The 21,135-nt window shown below is 37.0% G+C and overlaps 5 protein-coding genes across 8 annotated transcripts in view; 4 read left to right on the plus strand and 1 right to left on the minus strand.

Annotated features, from left to right (window-relative positions):
* LOC118273069 (uncharacterized) overlaps positions 1 to 2,896 on the plus strand; it is a 32,400-nt gene extending 29,504 nt beyond the window's left edge. For all 3 annotated transcript variants that reach the window (XM_035589832.2, XM_035589831.2, XM_035589834.2), the window contains 2 exons: positions 999 to 1,205; positions 1,368 to 2,896. In XM_035589832.2, coding sequence (XP_035445725.2) covers positions 999 to 1,205; positions 1,368 to 1,454 — 294 coding nt within the window. In that variant the 3' untranslated portion in view covers positions 1,455 to 2,896. The remainder of the gene's footprint in view (positions 1 to 998; positions 1,206 to 1,367) is intronic.
* An 885-nt stretch (positions 2,897 to 3,781) lies between these two features.
* Positions 3,782 to 8,565, plus strand: LOC118273492 (carcinine transporter). Of its 2 annotated transcripts, none has more exons than XM_050693575.1 (8): positions 3,782 to 4,096; positions 4,377 to 4,674; positions 4,817 to 4,978; positions 5,126 to 5,384; positions 5,473 to 6,099; positions 6,189 to 6,370; positions 7,859 to 8,037; positions 8,327 to 8,565. In XM_050693575.1, the coding sequence occupies exons 2-8, from the start codon at positions 4,579 to 4,581 to the stop codon at positions 8,517 to 8,519; spliced, it is 1,698 nt and encodes a 565-aa protein (XP_050549532.1). In that variant the 5' UTR covers positions 3,782 to 4,096; positions 4,377 to 4,578; the 3' UTR covers positions 8,520 to 8,565. The 2 variants fall into 2 exon arrangements, with proteins under 2 accessions (XP_050549532.1, XP_035446377.2); XM_035590484.2 differs by having other exon boundaries at positions 4,435 to 4,674.
* Positions 8,566 to 10,147: 1,582 nt separating this feature from the next.
* LOC126911010 (uncharacterized) lies at positions 10,148 to 14,566 on the plus strand. The gene is made up of 3 exons (XM_050695736.1): positions 10,148 to 13,212; positions 13,354 to 14,224; positions 14,366 to 14,566. Exons 1-3 carry the CDS (start codon positions 10,148 to 10,150, stop codon positions 14,564 to 14,566), a joined length of 4,137 nt encoding a protein of 1,378 aa, XP_050551693.1.
* A 2,772-nt stretch (positions 14,567 to 17,338) lies between these two features.
* Positions 17,339 to 18,560, plus strand: LOC118273493 (protein catecholamines up). The gene has a single exon (XM_035590485.2). The coding sequence runs from the start codon at positions 17,443 to 17,445 to the stop codon at positions 18,490 to 18,492; it is 1,050 nt and encodes a 349-aa protein (XP_035446378.1). The 5' UTR covers positions 17,339 to 17,442; the 3' UTR covers positions 18,493 to 18,560.
* Positions 18,561 to 18,833: 273 nt separating this feature from the next.
* Positions 18,834 to 20,223, minus strand: LOC118273494 (40S ribosomal protein S18-like). The gene is made up of 3 exons (XM_035590486.2): positions 20,060 to 20,223; positions 19,729 to 19,914; positions 18,834 to 19,133 (listed from the first exon to the last, which is right to left on the minus strand). The coding sequence occupies exons 1-3, from the start codon at positions 20,060 to 20,062 to the stop codon at positions 18,864 to 18,866; spliced, it is 459 nt and encodes a 152-aa protein (XP_035446379.1). The 5' UTR covers positions 20,063 to 20,223; the 3' UTR covers positions 18,834 to 18,863.
* Positions 20,224 to 21,135: the final 912 nt, after the last annotated feature.

The following is a 21,135-nucleotide window of genomic DNA, read 5'->3' on the forward strand; positions in this document are numbered from 1 at the left end:
AGAAGGTCCTTCAAGTAGACACTAAATAGATTAACCGACTTGGTATTACATGGATCTCACAACTTTTGACGGTAGAAAGACTGAGCTGCGAGACTTGGGTTTTTTACAGGATGTTTTTGATGGGATCTCACTTCTTTTTGTAGAGCCTTTCTTTTTGATACCATCTACTTCTAACGAATTTTGTTTTATAACCACCACCAACCACCAACTGCATAAATAACTTTGTAATCCCATATATTTATATGGGATTACAAAGTTATTGATGCAGTTGGTGTATTTGGAAAACTGGACCGATATTACAAAATATTTAAGTTTTCCCATGATTAAGACACTAAACTCTATATGTATTCCAAATATGAAGCTTCTAAGTCTGCTAGAAGTGCCTTGGACTTTTGATGATCGGTGAGTCAGTGAGTGACAAAATTTAGAAACTTTAACAAGTTGTCATTCTTAAACTACTGGTTCAAATTGACTGAAATTTTAAATATTCCGTGTTTATACAATGCCGAATTAGTTACTGAAGATTCAGGTTTCTTGCTTTATCCACAACCGAATTATAGGGGGTCGAAAAAGGCCCGAATTGCTTCGAGAAAAGGATGGTACGGCCGTGCCGCTTTTTTTGCTCGACTTGGCGGGGGCACTGCCGTGCCCCCAGATTCAATATCCACGCAATACGGATGCGATGGGCGCTACTGTTGCAACTCAAGAATACAAATTTTTCCCAATGTCAATGTCGATTAATTGAAATCGGATTCTAGAGAAAGCCCCCTGTTATTAGTAATACAATAGCTATGTTTATGTACTGACTATTACCTTACATATCATACCATACTTTGATTACCTAAATGAATTTCTAGATATTTATATCAATGATAAATAAAATGAGCAATTAATAAGATTTTTGTTTAAACATCACAAAGCGAAAACAATGGACGTCTTATGATGAGTTAATAGTTATTTTAATTTCATAAAAATAATTATGATATCTTTATGTTTAGATGCTAAGCACGCCGCAGACACTTCAGCGCAAGAAATCGTTGCCGGACGTCGCAGGGATGCCTCGCATGCCTGACGGCGGCGGCATGTCCCGTGAAGAGGTCTCGGCCCTCGGCTCGGCACGTCGTGAGGAGGTGCGCCGCATGCACGAGGAGACCGAGAAACTGAGGGCCAACCCTCTGCTCTACTTAGTTAGTCCGCAAGTCAAGGTTAGACACTCGCGTCAAATGAACATTTCATTATACATGTTGTATTGAATCAAGTTTTCCTTTGCTACGAACTTACTACGAAATTGCTACGACGACGTTTCATATACGAAAGCTTTTATAATATGTGTAAATATTTATACGAAACTGTTATTTTGTTCCAAGGACTGGTTCTCCCGGCAGCAGCTGGTGATCCTTGTGCTGTTCATCAACATCTCGCTGGGCATCATGTTCTTCAAGCTGCTCACGTAGCATCGGCGTGTGGCGCATGCGCGCCTTTTCTTCACGATGCCGTTACCGTTAACGACATTTTTGTAAATATTTGTAATTTTTGAACCAGAAATAGTCCAAATATTATTTAATGTGCGACAAATGTTTGAGTAACATTTATTCTTTATTCCTTTTTCATACGAGAGTTACATTTACACATCCAATGAAAACGTATTTATTTGTCAATAAGGACTTCAATTTGCTAGTGTACTTTTCTTTGACGTTGTGAAAGTGTGCAAAGAATGACGATACAAGAGTGAAAACATTATCCAAATATTTCGTCGAGCTAATTATTTCGACTTGTTCTGTGCGGGAGTGAATTGAACCTGTTTTGTGTCCGGTAATCGGAAACTTCGAATGTAAGGAGCACGTTGTTCTATAAACCTGCATATTGTAGGTTTATTTATGCCTTCTATTATGAAGCTTAACGCCTTTAATGTAATTTTAACAGCTGAGGTGTTGTTGAAAGAGTTTTCGATGAATTCGTGGTCGCTTTGTATAAGTGGGAGGTAACTAGATAATCAGCATGGCAACGTCGCCCGCGAGGAGGTCGTGTCCGGCGTCCTCGCCTCACTGACACCGCTCTCTCAATGTTCTGTAGCCGCTGTCGAGCCACCACCTGCAGTAATGTAGCATCCTGCATCGATCAGATTGTACTCAGAGATTGACCGAATTAGGTATCAGAAAACTTTTCCGCCATTAGCGAAGTCGGTCGTGGGGACGTTATTATTATTACTAAATGTTATTGTTGCTAAGTCAAAGTTTAAATAATTCATAAATTATATTTGTCAATTTTTAATAGTTCGTGCTGATTATTAAGATATTGAAATACTACGTACCCCGAGTGATAATAAAGGCACAAATATGTTAGATATAGGTATCTACTTGTTTCGAAAGTGTATATAAGTAATGATGATATTAATTAAAAGTTTTACAAATATTACACGAAGTACGCATACCTGTAAGTAGATACGTTGTTATGCTTGCAATATGTACAAGTCAAAAAATTAAATGCATGTGCATTATTTTCCTATTCTATTAAAATTGTAAAAAAGTCTAGCGATGAATACTGAATTTTTATACAAGATTTAATCTTCATTTTATACCTATGAAGTCAATTCTCTCGTAATCGAATTGTTTATATAGTGGAAGGATTACTATATAAATGGTATGTTAGATACTTATTAATATTGGCATGGAAAGCGTGCGATTGAGACTGTTGATACGTACTATATACACCTACAACGAAACTTATTGAAAACGCACATTCGTTGTAAGGTATATATATATTTATATATACAGTTGGTAAGACAATTTTCACAGTTTCATTATTATGTAAAGAATATAAGTTATGTCTCTAAGAATTTTAATTACTTGTATCGATTTTATCTACGTTTCAGAAATAAAATATTTTAACAAAACAATCATTGATATTTATTTGTCACGTTTATTTTTTCAGTTCGTACTATCGTAAGTATTTTATTACCCCATGACGGCGATGAGCCACAACATAAATAAAATTATCCAATTTATTTAGTCAGCTTAATTAAGTATACCAGTCCAGTTCTATTTAGTATATACGTTAACTATAACAAGCTAATATAAGTATTTTATTAAATCTATAAACTCTGACTTTCGATCATTTTATATAAAAAAACATAAGAGATACCTAGAGATATAGTTTAGGCCATACAGTCAATAAGGCAATAAAAATGTTTGAGACGGCAATTTTTCATAGATATTTAATATAACGAAGGTTTCTTCAAGGCAGTCCACCTTATTTACTGGATGGATCCCACAGAAGGCTCTTGAATATCACGGCAGTATCCAGAAATTATAAATATTATTAAAACAGAAAATACCTTTTATATTATTATTTGTGTGGATGATAATTTAGTTTATTAGTCCGCAACGTAGAATCGACACGCGTGTGGTGGAAGGAAAAATCATTCAACATCTTTACTACATATTTCCAAATATAAAAATCTGTCGCGATGTGATCGAAAGACAAAAGAACACTTTGGAATTTAAGTCTCTGACTGCCAATAGAATATTGTTGAAGGTAAATCCTCCGCTAACATCGGTCACCGGTGACCACCACACGACACTTCAAGCATTCATTAAAACCTTTACCTCCACACAACCCCGTCTTAATTGGTCTGATATCAAGGGATTTTATTGGATGTCAGTCACCACGGCGTTCAATGTGTTAATATTACAGTAACTGTAAGGATAATAGAGACATAACACATAGTTCTTACATAGGTACACAGTCACACACTACTATACTCCGACGATGGTATATTGTAACTTAATAAGTAGATCATTACCCTACAAATACCCAGGTACCTTTAATTCAGCAAGTAAGCATTTAGCTTCGCCCCACGCTAAACCTGATAGAACATCACTATCGCATGCGTATAAGTTCCTATTAATTAAATTAATACTTTATGGCTTCCTTCCCCAACACAAAAGTCTCAAACTAAAACGTTGAACGTCAATGACGGACATTTTTACGTGTTATTTGTCTTAAAATATTAGTCACAGTGATTAGGTGATTACTGAATGTGATGACGAAAAATGGGAGCAACACCACTACTTATGGCACCGAGGAGAAGCTATCGGTATTTATGTTTATAATTTTGTTGTTAGTTATTGTTAATGAACATTGTGATTCAGCTGATTATTTAATCTCCCTAATTGCAATAAAAATTATTAATTCAGAACTAGGTACAGTTTAGCAATGTGGTTTATGTTTCATTCTATTATCAGTTTTTGTACGTGTGGCTGTGGTTGTATATGAGATAAATAAATAACAACACACTGTTAACTGAGTTAAAGTTAGATTTTATAAATGTCAGCATTTAAGGTCAATCTATAGTAGGATTTCCATGCTAATTTCAGACCCACTCGTCAGAAAACTATCATAAGTTTATTTAATTTTCAATAATAATTTCTTAAGGCCAATGAAGCTAATGAGACACTCGATTTGGACGACTTGCTGCCTAAAATCGGAGAATTTGGCCTGTATCAGAAACTGCTGTTATGGCTCGTCTGTCTACCGGCCTGTCTACCGTGCGGTTTCTGTGCATTTAACCAGTTGTTCATGACAGACGTCCCCGACCACTGGTGCAGAGTCCCCGAACTGGAACTACTCAATCTAACACAAGAGCAGCGCAAACTAGTGTCGATTCCACGAAAGGTAATTTATTGGCGTAATTACAGATCAATTGTTTAAAATTCAGTTAAATACGAGACTTAAAATTCTCAAGGAATGTTTCTTATTTCAAAACTATAAAACATGATCTACGTATTGTTAATTACTATACATAATTAAATTTCAGAATAATGTAACGTTTGAAAAATGTTCACGGTATGCTGTAAACTGGACGGAAATCATTCAGGTTGGTGGAACTATAGAAGTCAATGAGAATTGGCCTACTGAACATTGCAGAGAAGGCTATGAATACGACACGTCAGAAGTGACTTCATCTGTTGTTATCGATGTAAGTCTCTAACATGTAACCTTCACAGCCCACAGATAGAAGAGATATTAAGATGTGTAAAATATTCGCAGCGGACAAGATAAGAATACGTATAGAACGTCGTCTTTATATGATTTGTGATTTCTTAAATTATTATCTTTCTTTCAGTTCGATTTAGTCTGCGAATACGATGTCTATCCAACTCTCGGTTTGGTTGCTTTAAATATTGGAGGACCAATAGGAGTGTACGCATTCGGACTTTTGAATGATAGAATAGGGCGCAAGAAATCATTTTTCATTTGTCTTAGCACACTACTCCTTGGAAGCCTAATGACTGCGTATGCTCACGAGTTCTGGTTTTGGATAATGGCGCGAGTTATCGTAGGACTCACTATTCCCGCCGTTTATCAGATACCCTTTATAATCTGTAAGTAAACATAATAAAGGCAATAAACAAATTAAATGCTTTAATGAACGAAGTATAAATACTAACAGTAATAATTACTTATTTACAGCGTTGGAATTAGCAGGTCCTAATTACAGATCATTTGTCACAGTTATGACATGTGTATTTTACACACTGGGCTTGATTTTATTATCAGTGGTCACGTATTTGCTCCGGGACTGGAGGAGCCTTGCTTTAGCCACATCAGTGCCCTTCTTTTTCTATTATTTTTACTGGTTCGTTCTACCAGAATCCCCACGATGGTTACTTATGAGAGAAAGGCTTGAGGAGGCAAACAATGTATTAAAAACTATCGCAAGAGTCAATGGAAAAGAATTACCAGAAGAATTTACTAATAAACTTCAGAAGCAAGTTATAGAGCAAAAGGAGAAAGGGGTAACTGAGGCGAAATCTGTGAGTGTGTTTGCTCTGTGTCGCACTCCAAATATGAGACTCAAGACGTTTTTGATAACTCTAAACTGGTGCGCGTCAGAGATGGTGTACGTAGGCCTCAGTTACTACGGGCCAGCTATAGGCGACAATCAATACATGAGCTTCTTCCTATCTTCAGCTGTCGAGATCCCGAGTTATCTCATCTGCTGGATACTAATGGATCGCATTGGAAGAAGATGGCCGTTATGTCTTTCAATGGTCATAAGTGGAATTTTTTGTATCGTTACGGTACTACTACCAAGTGGTAAGCAATAAAGAAATAACTTAGGCTGTATTAATCCTTGTAAATAATGACCTTGTATGTAAATGTATAGGATCGATGTGATTTTCCAGATGCTCGAACAGAAACCTTAATCCTCTATTTAATATCCAAGTGTTTTATATCTGCGTCCTTCTTGTTAATATATCCCTATGCCGGTGAATTGTACCCGACGGAACTGAGAGGCGTCGGTATTGGAACCTCGGCATACATTGGTGGCTTGGGTTTGATAATTATACCGTTTATAAATTACTTGGTAAGAAAATAATCAATAGCTATAGTAATTTGAAATGTAGGTTTAGTATCTAATTAATTCTTAGTTAAAAACTCATTTCAACCAACCACGGTCATAATTTTATTCTCTTCTACAGCCAAGTCGTCACAAAACTGTTCATGCATTTGTAATTAGTTGCTCATTCATCTTAGCTTGTAGTATAATAGATCTCTTTCAAAACAATGCATCTATGTAAGTAGATTATTGGTACAATACTAGTTATAGGTAAACATATCAGTAGAGTATACAATAGAATACTCATTATAGCATATTATTTATTAATGAATACTTAGTAATAAACATAACCACGTAACGACATGCCAATATAAACTACGTACCTACCTACTCAGTTTATATTTTTATAGCATTAGTTGAGCGTCACCTGTGTATTCTATGTTCATAAAATGAATACGAACCTACCTACCTAGCAAATAAATAAATGTTAATACCTATCCATATAATCCGTAATAGAATTGCACCTATGATTGACTGTGTCTCACGTTATGCTCGACTAGTTTCAAGTCATGCTAGAAGCTCATACAGTACTATAGTAGCAGCGTGTCAATCACGCGTCTCGTGTCGCAGAATGCTACTCATGAATATGAGCCTCTAACATGGGTTGAAACTAGTCGTTTGAATCACGAAAGTTATAACAAAATAAGTAAATTCATAAAGATATTTTTACATTATTGATTTATTGAGAAATGCATTCATTGATGAAATGTCTACCTATCTTCTTATTTTTGCTGTAGCCCTTATCCCAGTTCTACGTTTCTTGAGGTCAGCACAACATCTCTTTTCTTTTTCTTTCTATGTTATACTTATTATGAGTTACATTATTTTTACATTATTATTAGTCTTTTTTTTTTTGAGTTTGGATAATCATCCAATGACTTTTCTCGCCTTGGGCGAGGCGAGAGGGAGTGTCAGACTCTTACTGACTAAAAACCACCCCGTTCCTACTCCTGCTTTTCGAACCGGAGCCCCGGTAAACCCGCTAGGTAGTCCGCAGCTCCGGATCAGGCATCAGCCCTACTGGGCCCCATCTGTGGTGGTCACGGGTCTGGTTCTGTTCGGGCGGTGAGCTACCCTTGCTCGCCGTCCGCAGGCCCGCACTTACGGTGGCCGGAGATCGTCTCGCGATCCCCGACGCCCGGAGTGTCTCTCGCGACGGCTGGGGCGTGAGGAGGATTGTTCTCTCACGCGCCCCGCCTCCTCCTTAGCTAGCATGACTGCTTCGCAGAAGGAGGAGACGGCATCCCATTCCCCCTCGCTCCGCACCGTGGCTTGTACCAATGCCGGACGCGAGAGGTCACCGTCGCCGACCACATCCCTGAGGACACGGCGGTGCTCAGCCCATGCAGGGCATTCCACGACCGTATGCTCCACCGTGTCCTCCGGGCGGTCCTCGCAGTGATGACACCCGGGATTATTATTAGTCTAGCAACTTATTTCTGAATTTCATTACAGGGTTCAAGCAACTTAGTACTACCTCTAGTTGTAATGGGTGCGGTCTCAGTAGTGGGAGGTTTAAGTGCGCTTCGATTACCTGAAACCTTACATACCTCATTGCCTCAAACTGCCGAGGAAGGAGAAGAGTTTGGCAAAGATTGGACTTACGCGGACTGCTTGGCGTGTGGAGATCAAAGGTATACCTAACTCTGTTTACATAAACTAGGTATAAAGCAAAACAATATTCCCTTTAATGATTTTAGCTTCTAATCTAGCCACGGAATACAGTAGTTGTATTCGGTGAATCTACCTACCTAGAAAGAAGGATAATCTTATCAATTGGTCATACAATACAGTTTCAGATTCGAGTTTTAATCGCTTATTTCCCTGTAGTTTTGTTGGGTTTGTGAGACGCCTATCAGCCTATCCTATGTAGGTATGTATGTCCATTAGTAATTCAGACCGCATTGTTCTATTTGATTTCAGAAAAATGAATGATGCAGAATCATATGAGAATCTAGATCAGCTAGAACTAACTCAGGCACCGTTAGTTGAAGACGAAGTGCCAGAAATCCCTGAGATAAGGCGCAGTTCAATGCGCAAACTCGTGCGCCAAGCCAGCATCGTTGAAACTCAACGCGACATTGATGGCAACATAAAAATGACATACTGGTTTTAAATTTTATTTTATTAGTATTGGAATTAAAAATAAACATGTTAAAGAATTTTATTGTAACGTTATTAGTTAGGCATACCTACCTTACTTTTAGGGGAGGGGGGAATATCATCCAATGAATTACCGCCTTGGGTGAGGCCAAAGTCAAAGTCAAAAGTCAAAGCATTTATTTCAATTAATCCTAAATAAGGCACTTTTGAAACGTCAAATTGAATTGTCCGTCAGTCTGTCTGTCAGTGAAGCTAGGCGCTCGTTCCAAAGTGTAGCTTCGAATGGAGAAGAACGAGCAAGAAACTCCATCGTTACTCTTTTAAAAAAGAAGTTTTTTACAATTTCTCTGATACACTATTTATCTATTGTATATACATATATGTAGGAACAATTTAACTACAATACGTCAAAACTAACGGGACAATAATACCAATTTGTAAAGAAAATAAAATAGCGGGTTATTTCAAACATAGTGCCCACATATGTACACTTACAATTTTGAAATAATGCTTCTATACAAATAATAATAATATATAATTTAATCTTTCTGTTATATCTATATTGTTTATGGTAAAAAAAAATAAAATAAAACAAATGTATTTGTCACTTGTGTCACCCCCGTTTGTCGTAAATAAACAGTCCTAAAGCAAACACGCATTTTAACTGACTCAATTCCTGCTAAGCAACCATCAAGCTTAATATCACAAACATAGTGGTCACAATCGAGCCAGATTTACGAACCGAGCTAATTGCAAAAAACAAGTTATCGAAGATATCGGCCGGCCAACGAGAACAATAGCGACATCGCATTCCGAAGGTCCGTCATTAATGAATGAATAGAAGCAAAAAAAGGTGCAATGACTACTAAGGAGCTAATAAACGTTTTAGAAGACACAGCTGCTTTATTACAAAAAACGCAAGCAAACATTAAGAAATGTCCTAAAACCAGGCTGACAAAAGGTTACGTCGAGGCAAGAATAAAATGTATAGACGAATATTGGACAACATTCAGAGAATCTCATCAACAATTAGTCAAGATAACAACGAAAGAACAAAAACAAACGTTAAATTACTTCGTTAACGAGGATTTCTATACTTATGAAGATTTATATCTTGGGTTATTAGCCGACTTACAAGACCTTTTGTCTACGATAAACGCATCGTCCCTACCCACATCATCGAAAAATAATTCATTTACAAATACGACTAATGATCAACTCGTTAGGCTGCCGAGGATACAACTACCAAGATTTAGTGGGAATTATGAAGATTGGCCTACCTTTCAAGACTTATTTATTTCATTAGTTCATGAAAACACGGCGATTAGTGATGTTCAAAAGTTACACTATTTGAAGAGTAGTGTCACTGGAGAGGCCGAGGTGTTATTGAAACCTATTCAAATAACTCAAAGTAATTATGAACAAGCATGGAGTGTTATCAAAACCAGATACGGTAATAAAAGATTGATTATCAATTCAGTTTTAAAGAAATTATTTTCGCAAAGAAAAATAAATACTCAATCTGCAAATCAAATAAAGAGTTTATTGGACGTTACAACGGATTGCTTAAACAACTTACAAAACTTAAATATAATTACGAGCTCTTGGGATCCTATAATCATTTTTATAGTGATTCAGAAAATGGACACAGAGACTCACAAAGAATGGGAACAAACCGTTTGTACAAATGAAGACGATAAATTACCTACCTGGGATGACTTAAGACAGTTCATGCAATCAAAATACCGTACCTTAGAACTTGTAATGTCAACATCGGGCCTCCGTGAGAAGTCTATCAAAGAGCGTTCACACTTTGTTACTGCTACAGCCTCAACTTCACCATCGTCGGGAGATAGAAAATGCGTGCTATGTAAAGAAAGCCATACCTTATGCCACTGTAAGGAGTTCTGCAAACTGCAACCTGCTGAGAGAGCTGAATATGTTAAGTCAAACAAACTTTGCTTTAATTGTTTGGTACCAGGACATTCCGCTTATCTGTGTAAATTGCGAGTCTCATGTCGTATATGCAGTCGACGTCATCACACTCTGCTACACCGATCTAAGGACGCTACTTCTTCGGTACAATCTGAGGACACTGAACAACCGAAAGTAGTACAACACGGAGTAGAAGAGAAGGAGGAATTAGTCAACACTACAATCGCGTCGCATCACAGTACCAAACTAAGCACAAGTCTAGCACTACTGGCCACGGCAACAGTTTTAGCAAGGAACGAACATAATCACACTGTTGTTCTACGTGCACTGGTAGACCAAGGTTCGCAGGCATCATTCATTAGCGAGAAGGCGACACAACTACTTAAATTAACCAGGCGTACAGCAAGAGGAAGTATCATTGGAGTGGGATCTACAAAAACTAACGTCAATCACGTGGTACAACTAAGGATTAGTTCTCGATTGCATTCAAGCTTCGAGATCAACATTGAAGCATACGTCATGAGTAAACAGTTAACCACAAAAATCCCTTCCAAAGCTGTTACTGTCACACATTGGCCACACCTAGAGGGACTCAACCTGGCTGATCCGGAGTATCACAAACCGGGTCCAATAGACTTGCTCCTTGGTGTTAAAGAGTATGCACAAATCGTGCAGCAACAATTAATCAAAGGTCCTCCGGGTTCTCCATGTGCACAAGAAACAAACCTGGGATGGATTCTGTTTGGAGAAATCAATACCAGTGTAAGAGAAGAAAGTTTTCTGGTCCTTCATCAACAAATAGAAGTAGAAAACATGTTAAAATCCCTTTGGGAAATTGACACAGACAAGAAAAGAAAATTAACAAGAGAAGAAAAGCTATGTGAAACTATATATGAAAAAAATCAGACAAGAACAAAAGAAGGAAGATATGTAGTAAGCTTACCATTTAAAACTGAAAATCCCTTATCTCCTAATGGAAACACTAAAGAAATAGCAATAAAGAGACTACTACAGCTTGAAAGAAGATTCAGAAAAGAGCCTACACTAAAAGAAAACTATCAAAAGGCCATGCAAGAATATATAAAATCAAACTACATGGAAGAAATACCTGAAAATGAAAGTAATAAAAACAAATCTGTGTACTTACCTCATCACGCAGTTGTCCGCGCTGACAGAGAAACTTCAAAGACACGTGTCGTATTTGATGCTTCGGCTAAAGGGTCGAATAACGTTTCTCTCAATGATGAGCTACTTGTAGGTCCTCAACTGCAAGACGACCTTAGAGATATTGTTATGCGATCGAGACTATATCGTGTCTGCTATGCCAGTAACATCCAGAAGATGTATCTTCAGGTTTTACTACACAAACAAGACGCCGATACATATCATCGCCTTCTGTGGCGAGAAGAAGAATCAGATCCAATCAAAGAATACCGTATGCTTCGTGTTACTTTTGGTACAGCTTCAGCACCCTATCTAGCAGTCAGAACTCTTCATCAAGTGGCTGACGATGAAGGTGAAAACCATCCAGAAGCCGTACGAGTTATCAAATCAGATTTTTATATGGATGATCTGATCTCAGGCGAGGATACAGCAGAGAAAGCTATACAGACAGCTCAAGAAGTGTCATCTATATTGCAAAAAGGTGGCTTCATATTATCAAAATGGTCTTCGAATTCTATGGAGTTTATGCAATCTATAGAAGCCAATAAGAGAACAACACGAGTACACTTAGATTTAAAATTAGATGGAACTGTGCAAGCCCTAGGTTTGATCTGGAATCTAGGAACAGATCAATTTCAATATAAAATAAACTTACTTCCAGTGTCAGATAAAATTACAAAAAGAACAATCTTATCTGACATGCAGAAATTGTTCGATCCTCTGGGATGGATCGCTCCGAGTTTGATCTTGGCTAAAATGTTAATACAAAAGTTATGGTTGGAAAAGACTGGCTGGGACGACAAAATAAGTCAAAACCTGATTGACGAGTGGTTGACTATCCGTAAGGACTTTGAAGGAGTAAAAGAAGTACATATTGATCGATGGCTTGGCACATTAACGAGTGAGGTAGACAAGATAGAAATTCATGGCTTCAGCGACGCTTCCACGCGAGCATACGCAGCAGTAGCTTACGTCCGAATAAAGATGCGGGATGGCTCAGTGTCAACAAAACTGCAAGCAGCTAAGACTAGAGTGGCACCGCTACGAACTGTGTCACTACCACGGTTGGAGTTATGTGGAGCGCTGTTACTGTCGAGATTGCTTAAGCAAATACAACAAGCCATGCGAATACCTACCGTAAACATCTATGCATGGACAGATTCAACCATCGTCCTTGCGTGGTTATCAGGCGATCCCCACAAATGGAAGACATTTGTAGCAAATCGGGTTGTAGAGATAGCTGAAAATGTAAATAACAACCGGTGGTTTCATGTCTCATCTGAAGATAATCCTGCAGACATTGGGTCACGGGGTATGTTAATAGTTGATCTAAAAAGGTCTAATTTGTGGTGGAAGGGTCCAGCTTGGCTCTCTGAAACAGAAATAACATTAAAACAAGAATATGAATCTACTGATTTAGAAAGAAAAAGAGATACAATACAAGCAAATTTAAAAGTAAATATTGAAGAAGGCCTAACGTCACAGTTTAATGAGTTTACTAATTTACAAGAACTGATACAAGTAATAACATACTGTCGAAGATTTTTAAATTTTAAGAGAAGCTTAGAAAACTTGGAGAAGAACTTTACTACAAAGGAATTAGAAAAGTCACTTATGAAATGCATAGAATTAGTACAACAACAAGAATTTAAAGATGATATAGAAAGGATAAATTCAAATAAAGCATTAAAAGGAGAAAGTAAAATTAAAACATTAAATCCTTACCTTGACGAAGATGGTATCCTCAGGGTGGGCGGTCGACTTCGTAACGCGAATTTGGATGAGCAGGTTAAACATCCTGTTATATTAGGAAATAAGAACACTTTGGTGCCTTTGATTATCGCCGACGCACATGCTCGCACACTGCACGGTGGTGATCAACTTATGTTAAGTTACATAAGCTCAAGGTATTGGATTGTACGAGCCAAGGCACTTATAAAATCCTGCATACACAAGTGTCTTATATGTGCTAGACTAAAAGCGAAATCAAGAACACAATTAATGGGTGACCTACCTAAAGTGCGAGTCACTCCTGCTCGAGCTTTCCTACACACCGGAGTTGATTTTGCAGGCCCATTTAATATAAGCATGTCTAAAGGAAGAGGCATCAGAACTCAGAAGGCATACATCTGCGTATTCATATGTATGTCAACCAAGGCAATGCACCTTGAGTTGGTAAGCGATTTAACCTCTGAGGCCTTTATCGCTGCATTCAAGCGATTTGTTGCAAGAAGAGGAAAATGTAGTGATATATGGAGTGATCAGGGCCGAAACTTTGTTGGTGCCAACAAAGAACTGATGGCTGCATGGAAAGACGCAAATCTGGTCTTCGAAGGTGTAATATCAAACACACTGGCACTGGAAGGAACACAATGGCATTACATACCAGCGTACTCACCGAACTTTGGAGGCTTGTGGGAGGCCGGCGTAAAATCAGTAAAACACCATTTGAAACGCATTCTGACCACCAATCTAACCTATGAAGAAATGACTACGGTGTTGTGCCAGATTGAGGCTTGTCTCAATTCTAGGCCGTTGTGTCCTATCGATGATAAAGATCCAGACTGCATAGAAGTCCTTACACCTGGACACTTCCTTATTGGTGAAGCTCCTATCGTGGTACCGTCACCTAACTTCAAAAACATAAATATGCATTGCCTATCGCGGTGGCAATATACTCAAAAGTTGATTTGAGATTTCTGGCGACGTTGGCAACAAGAATACTTGACAAGATTACAACAACGTCCCATTTGGTTAAAGAAATCAGAAGAGTTCAAAATCGGTGATGTTGTCTTGATAAAGACCGACGGATTACCGCCAGGAAAGTTTTCCCTGGGTCGTGTGGTAGATAAGCATCCCGGAAAAGACGGCATTACTAGAGTCTATAGTATCAAAAGTGGCAACAGCGTAGTGAAGAGATGCTGTTCCAAGTTGTGCGCATTGCCAATTGAAAATGAATGAAGTTTATGCTAAATTTCACATAAAATACTCTTAAGACTATTATGATTAGTTTAATAAGTATAGTAATAGTAAATATCCATTTTAAGATTTCCTATTGTTATGTTTAGAAAAGAACTATGTCCTTTTGGTGGGCGGCATGTTATATCTATATTGTTTATGGTAAAAAAAGAATAAATAAACAAAATGTATTTGTCACTTGTGTCACCCCGTTTGTCGTAAATAAAACTCCTAAAGCAAACACGCATTTTAACTGACTCAATTCCTGCTAAACAACCATCAAGCTTAATATCACAAACACTTTCACATAAAAAAAATATCTGCTTGATGCCACAAGATCCCTAGACTGCATTGGAATAAATTAATACTTTAAGTTAACGTGTAACTAGTGATCGTATTTGAGCATTGTCTAGTGTGAGCGAGTGTCCAGTGGAGCCGGACCAACATGCTGCCACGCATTTTTATCCTCAATATAATCTGACAGTTTATAATATGCCTGTTTACACAGTTCACGCTTTATACAAGATTTAAATTTTTTCTCGTTCAGATTCAGTATGGTAGTTGGTAGTTTATTATAACATTTAACACAAAAACCCATGAAGGATTTCTGCACTTTGGACAATCGGAATTGCGGTATAGCCAACTTATTTTTACCTCTCGTATTAAAATTGTGTCTGTCGCTTCTTTTTTCAAACAATTGTTGATTTTTTCTTACGTACATAATATTTTCGTAAATGAATTGAGAAGGCACTGTAAGAATATTTATAGTTTTAAAAAGTTCTCTCAAAGATTCACGACGGGGCAAGTTATACAGCGTGTAACAAAATACCCATATACATCAAGAAGCCCTGATGTATACAGGTTGAATAGAATCTCTACACAAAGTTTCAGCTTAAAATACGTTTAAAAATAAATTTGTACCAAATACTTGGTATCGCATGGTTCTTGATTTCAAATCATACAAACGTGTCACAACACTTACAGGGGTCACTCGCTAGTATTACCAAACATTTCTTCTGTCAATCTGATCGCCTAGTACCTGTCTACCTAAATTTGATTCGCGCGGCGGCGCGATTGGAAAAATTCATAACTTGGTACCATGAAAACATGAGTTTAAAAACCCTTCCCGTATCGTTTATTATGTTATCTAGAAGCCGTGCAATTGATATGTATACCCCCTTTTGTTACACGTTATATATTGCTCGAATAGCTCGCTTTTGCAAAATAAAAATTGATTCTACACCCGCGTCCCGACCCCACAGCAAAATGCCGTAAGACATTATGCTGTGGAAATAGCTAAAATAAACAAGCCTTGCTGTATTTACATCCGTTAGCTGCCTAATTTGTCTGACTGCATAAGCAGCGGAGCTTAGTCTCCCCGAAAGTGCTTTTATGTGGGGCCCCCATTGTAATCTGTCATCTAGTGTGATACCCAAAAATATAGTCTCCTTAACAAATTCCAACTTTTGTCCGTTCAAAGCAACATAACATTCGTTATTTTGTACGTTTGGCAAGCAAAATTTAATACATTTGGTTTTTTTCTCATTAAGCGCCAAGTTATTAATAGTAAACCAATTATAGACTTGAAGAATGGAGCTGTTTACGTCGTCAAAATTATTCATACGTCGACCTATCTTAAAAATCAATGATGTATCATCTGCAAACAGCACCATTTTTGGTTCATTTTCGAATATGAGTGGCAAATCGTTAATGTAGACTAAAAAAAGAAAAGGACCGGCCGGAGGGAGTATCAGACTCTTCCTGACTAAAAAGAACCCTGTTCCTACATCAGCAAACACAAATTAGCTACAGTAGGTTGCTTTTAAAAGTAACTGATCATTAGGACTTTCCGTTTTACCTAGGTACGTACCTATAGCTAATGAGCCTGAGCAAAGTATAGGGTATAATTAATTATTAACACCTAAAAAAGAAATATCGCTATTCTATGAACAAATTTACGAGTTTATACTCGTGAAGTGATAAATAAATTCGATTAGTATTCTTTTTTTGATCGAGCAATACAAATGTCTGTGTTACTCTTTGGTAACCACGGCCACGGCTCACGGCGAAAGTTGTATATGTGTCCAGTGATGCCAACTATAAGAATTTGACCCCAAATCAGGGAGAAAAATTACTACCGAACTTTTTAGTGGTTTTTTTTTCAGTAACAATATCACATTACAGTAAAGAAATTTTGTAGACTTTGGAGAAGATTTTAGGGATATTAACTGGGTTAAAAAATAGAGTCATAAAAAAGCAAACCGGTTCCGTTTGAAAAAATATATATTAAAGAAAATCAATTCCCTTTTTTAACCCTAGGCGTAACGTCATAAAAAGAGTCAGATATCCTTGTTACCGATCATGTCATGATTTTTACTGTTCTGGTAACACTTTTATAATCTTAATAATTTTGCAGGGATTTAAGTGTAGGTACACAAGTAACTAATGTATGGAATTATTCCGAGATATTATTTTTAGGAACATTGTAAGGCTTAGTTTTTCTTCAAGCTCTCTTCGAATCTTAATATTTACAAAACTTGGTAACAATAATAGTCATCGTAGAAAGGTAAAAAAATAAATAAATACAAATGTTTTGCTGTGTTCCTACCATTCATATTTTAATTTCCACAATTAACCAATGATTCAACATTTATGATTTATGTCTAATTTACCTTTTTTCAATCATAAATCTTTTAGTACACATTTAGGGGGAAATGTTTTTGAGACATTGCAACACTGTTACACTGCTTGTGTTATTTTTTTCCCAACTGAAGCTGACGCTGACTGACATTTACATTTACCGTTGTGTGACAGTCTGAGTTGTGACTTGTGACTGGTGTTTGTGAATCGTGTTTGACGAACTCAAATATTTTGTGATAATGTTTTATCCTAATAGAGGACTTTTACTGCGACTTATTCTAGCCGGCACAATAATTGTAGCATTGGGCCATAGTCATAGCCACTCTCATGATCATTCTCATGGAAATGAACCACCCTCATTCAAATACTCCAAAAGTGCAAACGAACAATACAAAAATGAAGAAGTGATAACTGAACCTGATTACGACTTATACGTCAGAGCGCTGAGTTCAACACTGTTTATAAGTGTAGTGCCATTTTTTATACTTTTCTTCATACCTATTGATGGAACTGTGGAGAAACAACCTTTACTTAAGATTTTACTGTCTTTCGCCTCCGGCGGTCTTCTCGGCGATGCGTTTCTTCATTTAATACCACATGCACTAATGTCTAGTGGTGGCACAGGAGGACACAGCCACAGTCACTCGCACGACGGCGGAGAACACGAACCTCATGATGTGACTGTTGGGCTTGGAGTTTTAGGCGGTATTATCACATTCTTAGTGGTGGAGAAAACTGTTCGACTGTTCGATGGAGGACATGGTCATTCTCATGGAGCAGAGAAGAAAAAATCCGATGACAAACAAAAAAAGAAGACAAAAGATAAAAAGGAAGATATCAAAATTGCTGGATATTTAAACCTTGCTGCTGATTTCACACATAACTTCACTGATGGCCTGGCGATTGGAGCTTCTTATATTGCAGGGCAAAACATAGGTTTAATTACCACTGTGACTATATTTTTACATGAAATCCCACATGAAATTGGTGACTTCGCAATTCTTGTTCAATCTGGTTGTTCAAGAAGGAAAGCTATGATGTTGCAACTGCTGACAGCATTTGGTGCAGTGTCTGGCACAGTTTTGTCTATATATTTGAGAGGTTCAAGTGACAGCATTGTATCTTCTCTCATTCTGCCCTTCACTGCTGGCGGTTTCATTTACATTGCCACTGTCTCAGTTATACCTGAACTCTTAGAGGGTTCTAATAAATTCTCTCAATCCATCAAAGAGATAGTGGCTTTATTAGCTGGAGTGTATATGATGGTGCTTATCGCACAATATGAATAAATAATTTCCTAATTTTGTAAATAACTTACTATGTTTTACTTACTGTACCAATAAATCAGTAAACATCACATTTGTTTTTAGTATCCCATTTTTCTTAATAATGTTTGTAAAGTACCTATGTACAGTTGTGATGTTAAGTAAATATTCTGTCTCACTGTTATGAATTTAGTATTAGTCTATAATATAATAACTATTGTGATGCTATGAATTGTATTTACTGGCTGATACTGTTAGTACTTTGCCAGTTCTTATTGTTATAATTAATTGAAAATATAGTGATTGTGTTTGATAGTAACTTTATAAAGTGAGATCAAATGGAGTATCAAATAAAACTTTTGAACTGCAGAAATTATGTTTTTATTATTATTAGATTACTTCTTCTTAGATACACCAACAGTTCTTCCTCTCCTGCCGGTAGTCTTGGTGTGCTGACCACGCACACGCAGGCCCCAGTAGTGACGCATACCTCTGTGGGCACGGATCTTCTTCAGCCTTTCCAAGTCCTCACGGAGCTTAGAATCCAAGTTGGAAGATGTCAACTGGCTGTATTTACCATCGACAATATCCTTCTGCCTGTTGAGGAACCAGTCAGGGATTTTGTACTGCCTGGGGTTAGACATGATAGTCACAATCTTTTCCACCTGAAAACAAAAAAAAACATTCATTAGTTCTACTTTTCTTTGTAAGATTGAATGGTTTGACAAGATCTGAATAACCTATACATAACTACTGTATTAATATCCCACTAATAGCGTAAATATAAAAGTTTGTTTATTATTTGTTTGTTACTCCTTCATGTCAAAATGGCTGAAGGGATTGAGATGAAATTAGGATCCGGGGTGCCCATGGTAACGCTGGCAAAGGCTAGTTATATTACAAACTTTTTGTTATAACTCGTAATGTTTACAATTCTGTAATCTCTTTTTGTGTTAGAAAGTCTGTTTTATTAGGGAAAGTTATAAGCAATAAACCATTTAACAAAGAACCTACTCAGCAGGGAACCGCATGGAAGTCGCTAGTTTAGAAAATGAATAATGCGGCAAACAATCGCAAGATATACCCAAATAAGTTCATAGACTGATGACATGTACATTAAGAGAAGATGTAGATCAGTATCTAAGTATGCAATATAATAACAAACATTGAACGATAATAATCATCATAAAACACAAAAAAGTATTTGTAATAACTTAAATTTAAATACCACGGCACTTAAAAATTAACCAAAAAACGTACCTCTTCTTCAGTGCATTCTCCAGCACGTTTGTCAAGATCAATATCGGCTTTCTTCAATACGATATTGGAGTATCTGCGTCCAACACCCTTGATAGCAGTCATGGCAAACATAACCTTGCGTTTGCCATCAATGTTCGTATTCATAATACGAAGAATATGTTGGAACTTGTCTGGAATTACCAGCGACTGAAATAAAATAGACACTTGATTTAAATACGCCGATTATAACAAAATATAGAGAAATTTCACATTGTAAGTATTACAAGATCACAATCGAGCACTTAAAATCAATTTTCATCCCATGATTATTTAAAAAATTAAAGATTATTACCATTTTTGCAAATTTTGGTTAGCAAATCCACCACTAACAACAAAGGTTCATGGGGTAAAAGAATGACATTGACAGAACCTCACTTTACTTCACAATGACAATAGAACACAAAATCAAAGTTGCTAGTATGAAAATCTAGCTAGACTCTATGGTTTCTTAAACAAATCCAAAATTCCGAAAATATATTATAAAATTAAATTAATTCAACAAATCAAAAAGAATTTAAAAAAGAAAGCTATCCGTAAGGGGACAAAATAGAAAATAATTATATGTATGAAATGTTTTAATTTATTTTTAGGTATTTTTAAGTTGTAAATAATGTGTTTTAATCATAATAATTTACTTAGTGTCGGCGTAAGGGCCACTGATACCCCGGGCGAAAATATTGTGGCGCCCACTTGAGAGAAGCAATATCAAGTTTTAGTTTTTTGCGGATTCCATCGGTGGCGGCAGTATTTGTCGCCCTGGGCCATCGCCCCATCACGCCCCCCCTAACGCCGGCACTGATTAAGAGTAAAATAAACAAAGTATTTTAGTTTTGGACGTAAAACAAATAAATACGTGTTAAAAAATTCTTAAAGGATAAAATAAGCAGGGTTGAAAATGTATATGAGACTTGTGACTTGTGACTTGACTTCCAATAACTTTGTAATTAGGATCATAATTAAATATGAATAAATACATGTAATAATTATTAGGGATGAAAATAGAGGTTGGATGGAAGAGTTTGAGAAGCTGCGTGAGGACGGTCGCCTAGCCAATGACGGTTGCAACGTCAAGTACCGCCCTGAGCACGGACCCCTCGACGCGTGGAGGAAGATCCAAAATGAGATCTACAGCATGTAAATCTTTAACATCTTTAACCCACTTTCACGCGAACAATAAGCAAAGCCTCGGCGACCGCTAGTTACCTACATGATGATATCACAGGTCATGTATGCTAGAGAATAATGCTAAGAAGAAGAAATATATTTTGATAGAATAAAATATTCAAAAAATATATATTTTAATTGTTACCTTTTAACCGTTACTACTATATTATGTGACAACATTGACTTTGTAATTCAGTAATTAAT

This window comes from Spodoptera frugiperda, chromosome 1, assembly GCF_023101765.2.
Source record: "Spodoptera frugiperda isolate SF20-4 chromosome 1, AGI-APGP_CSIRO_Sfru_2.0, whole genome shotgun sequence".
NCBI lineage: Eukaryota > Metazoa > Arthropoda > Insecta > Lepidoptera > Noctuidae > Spodoptera > Spodoptera frugiperda.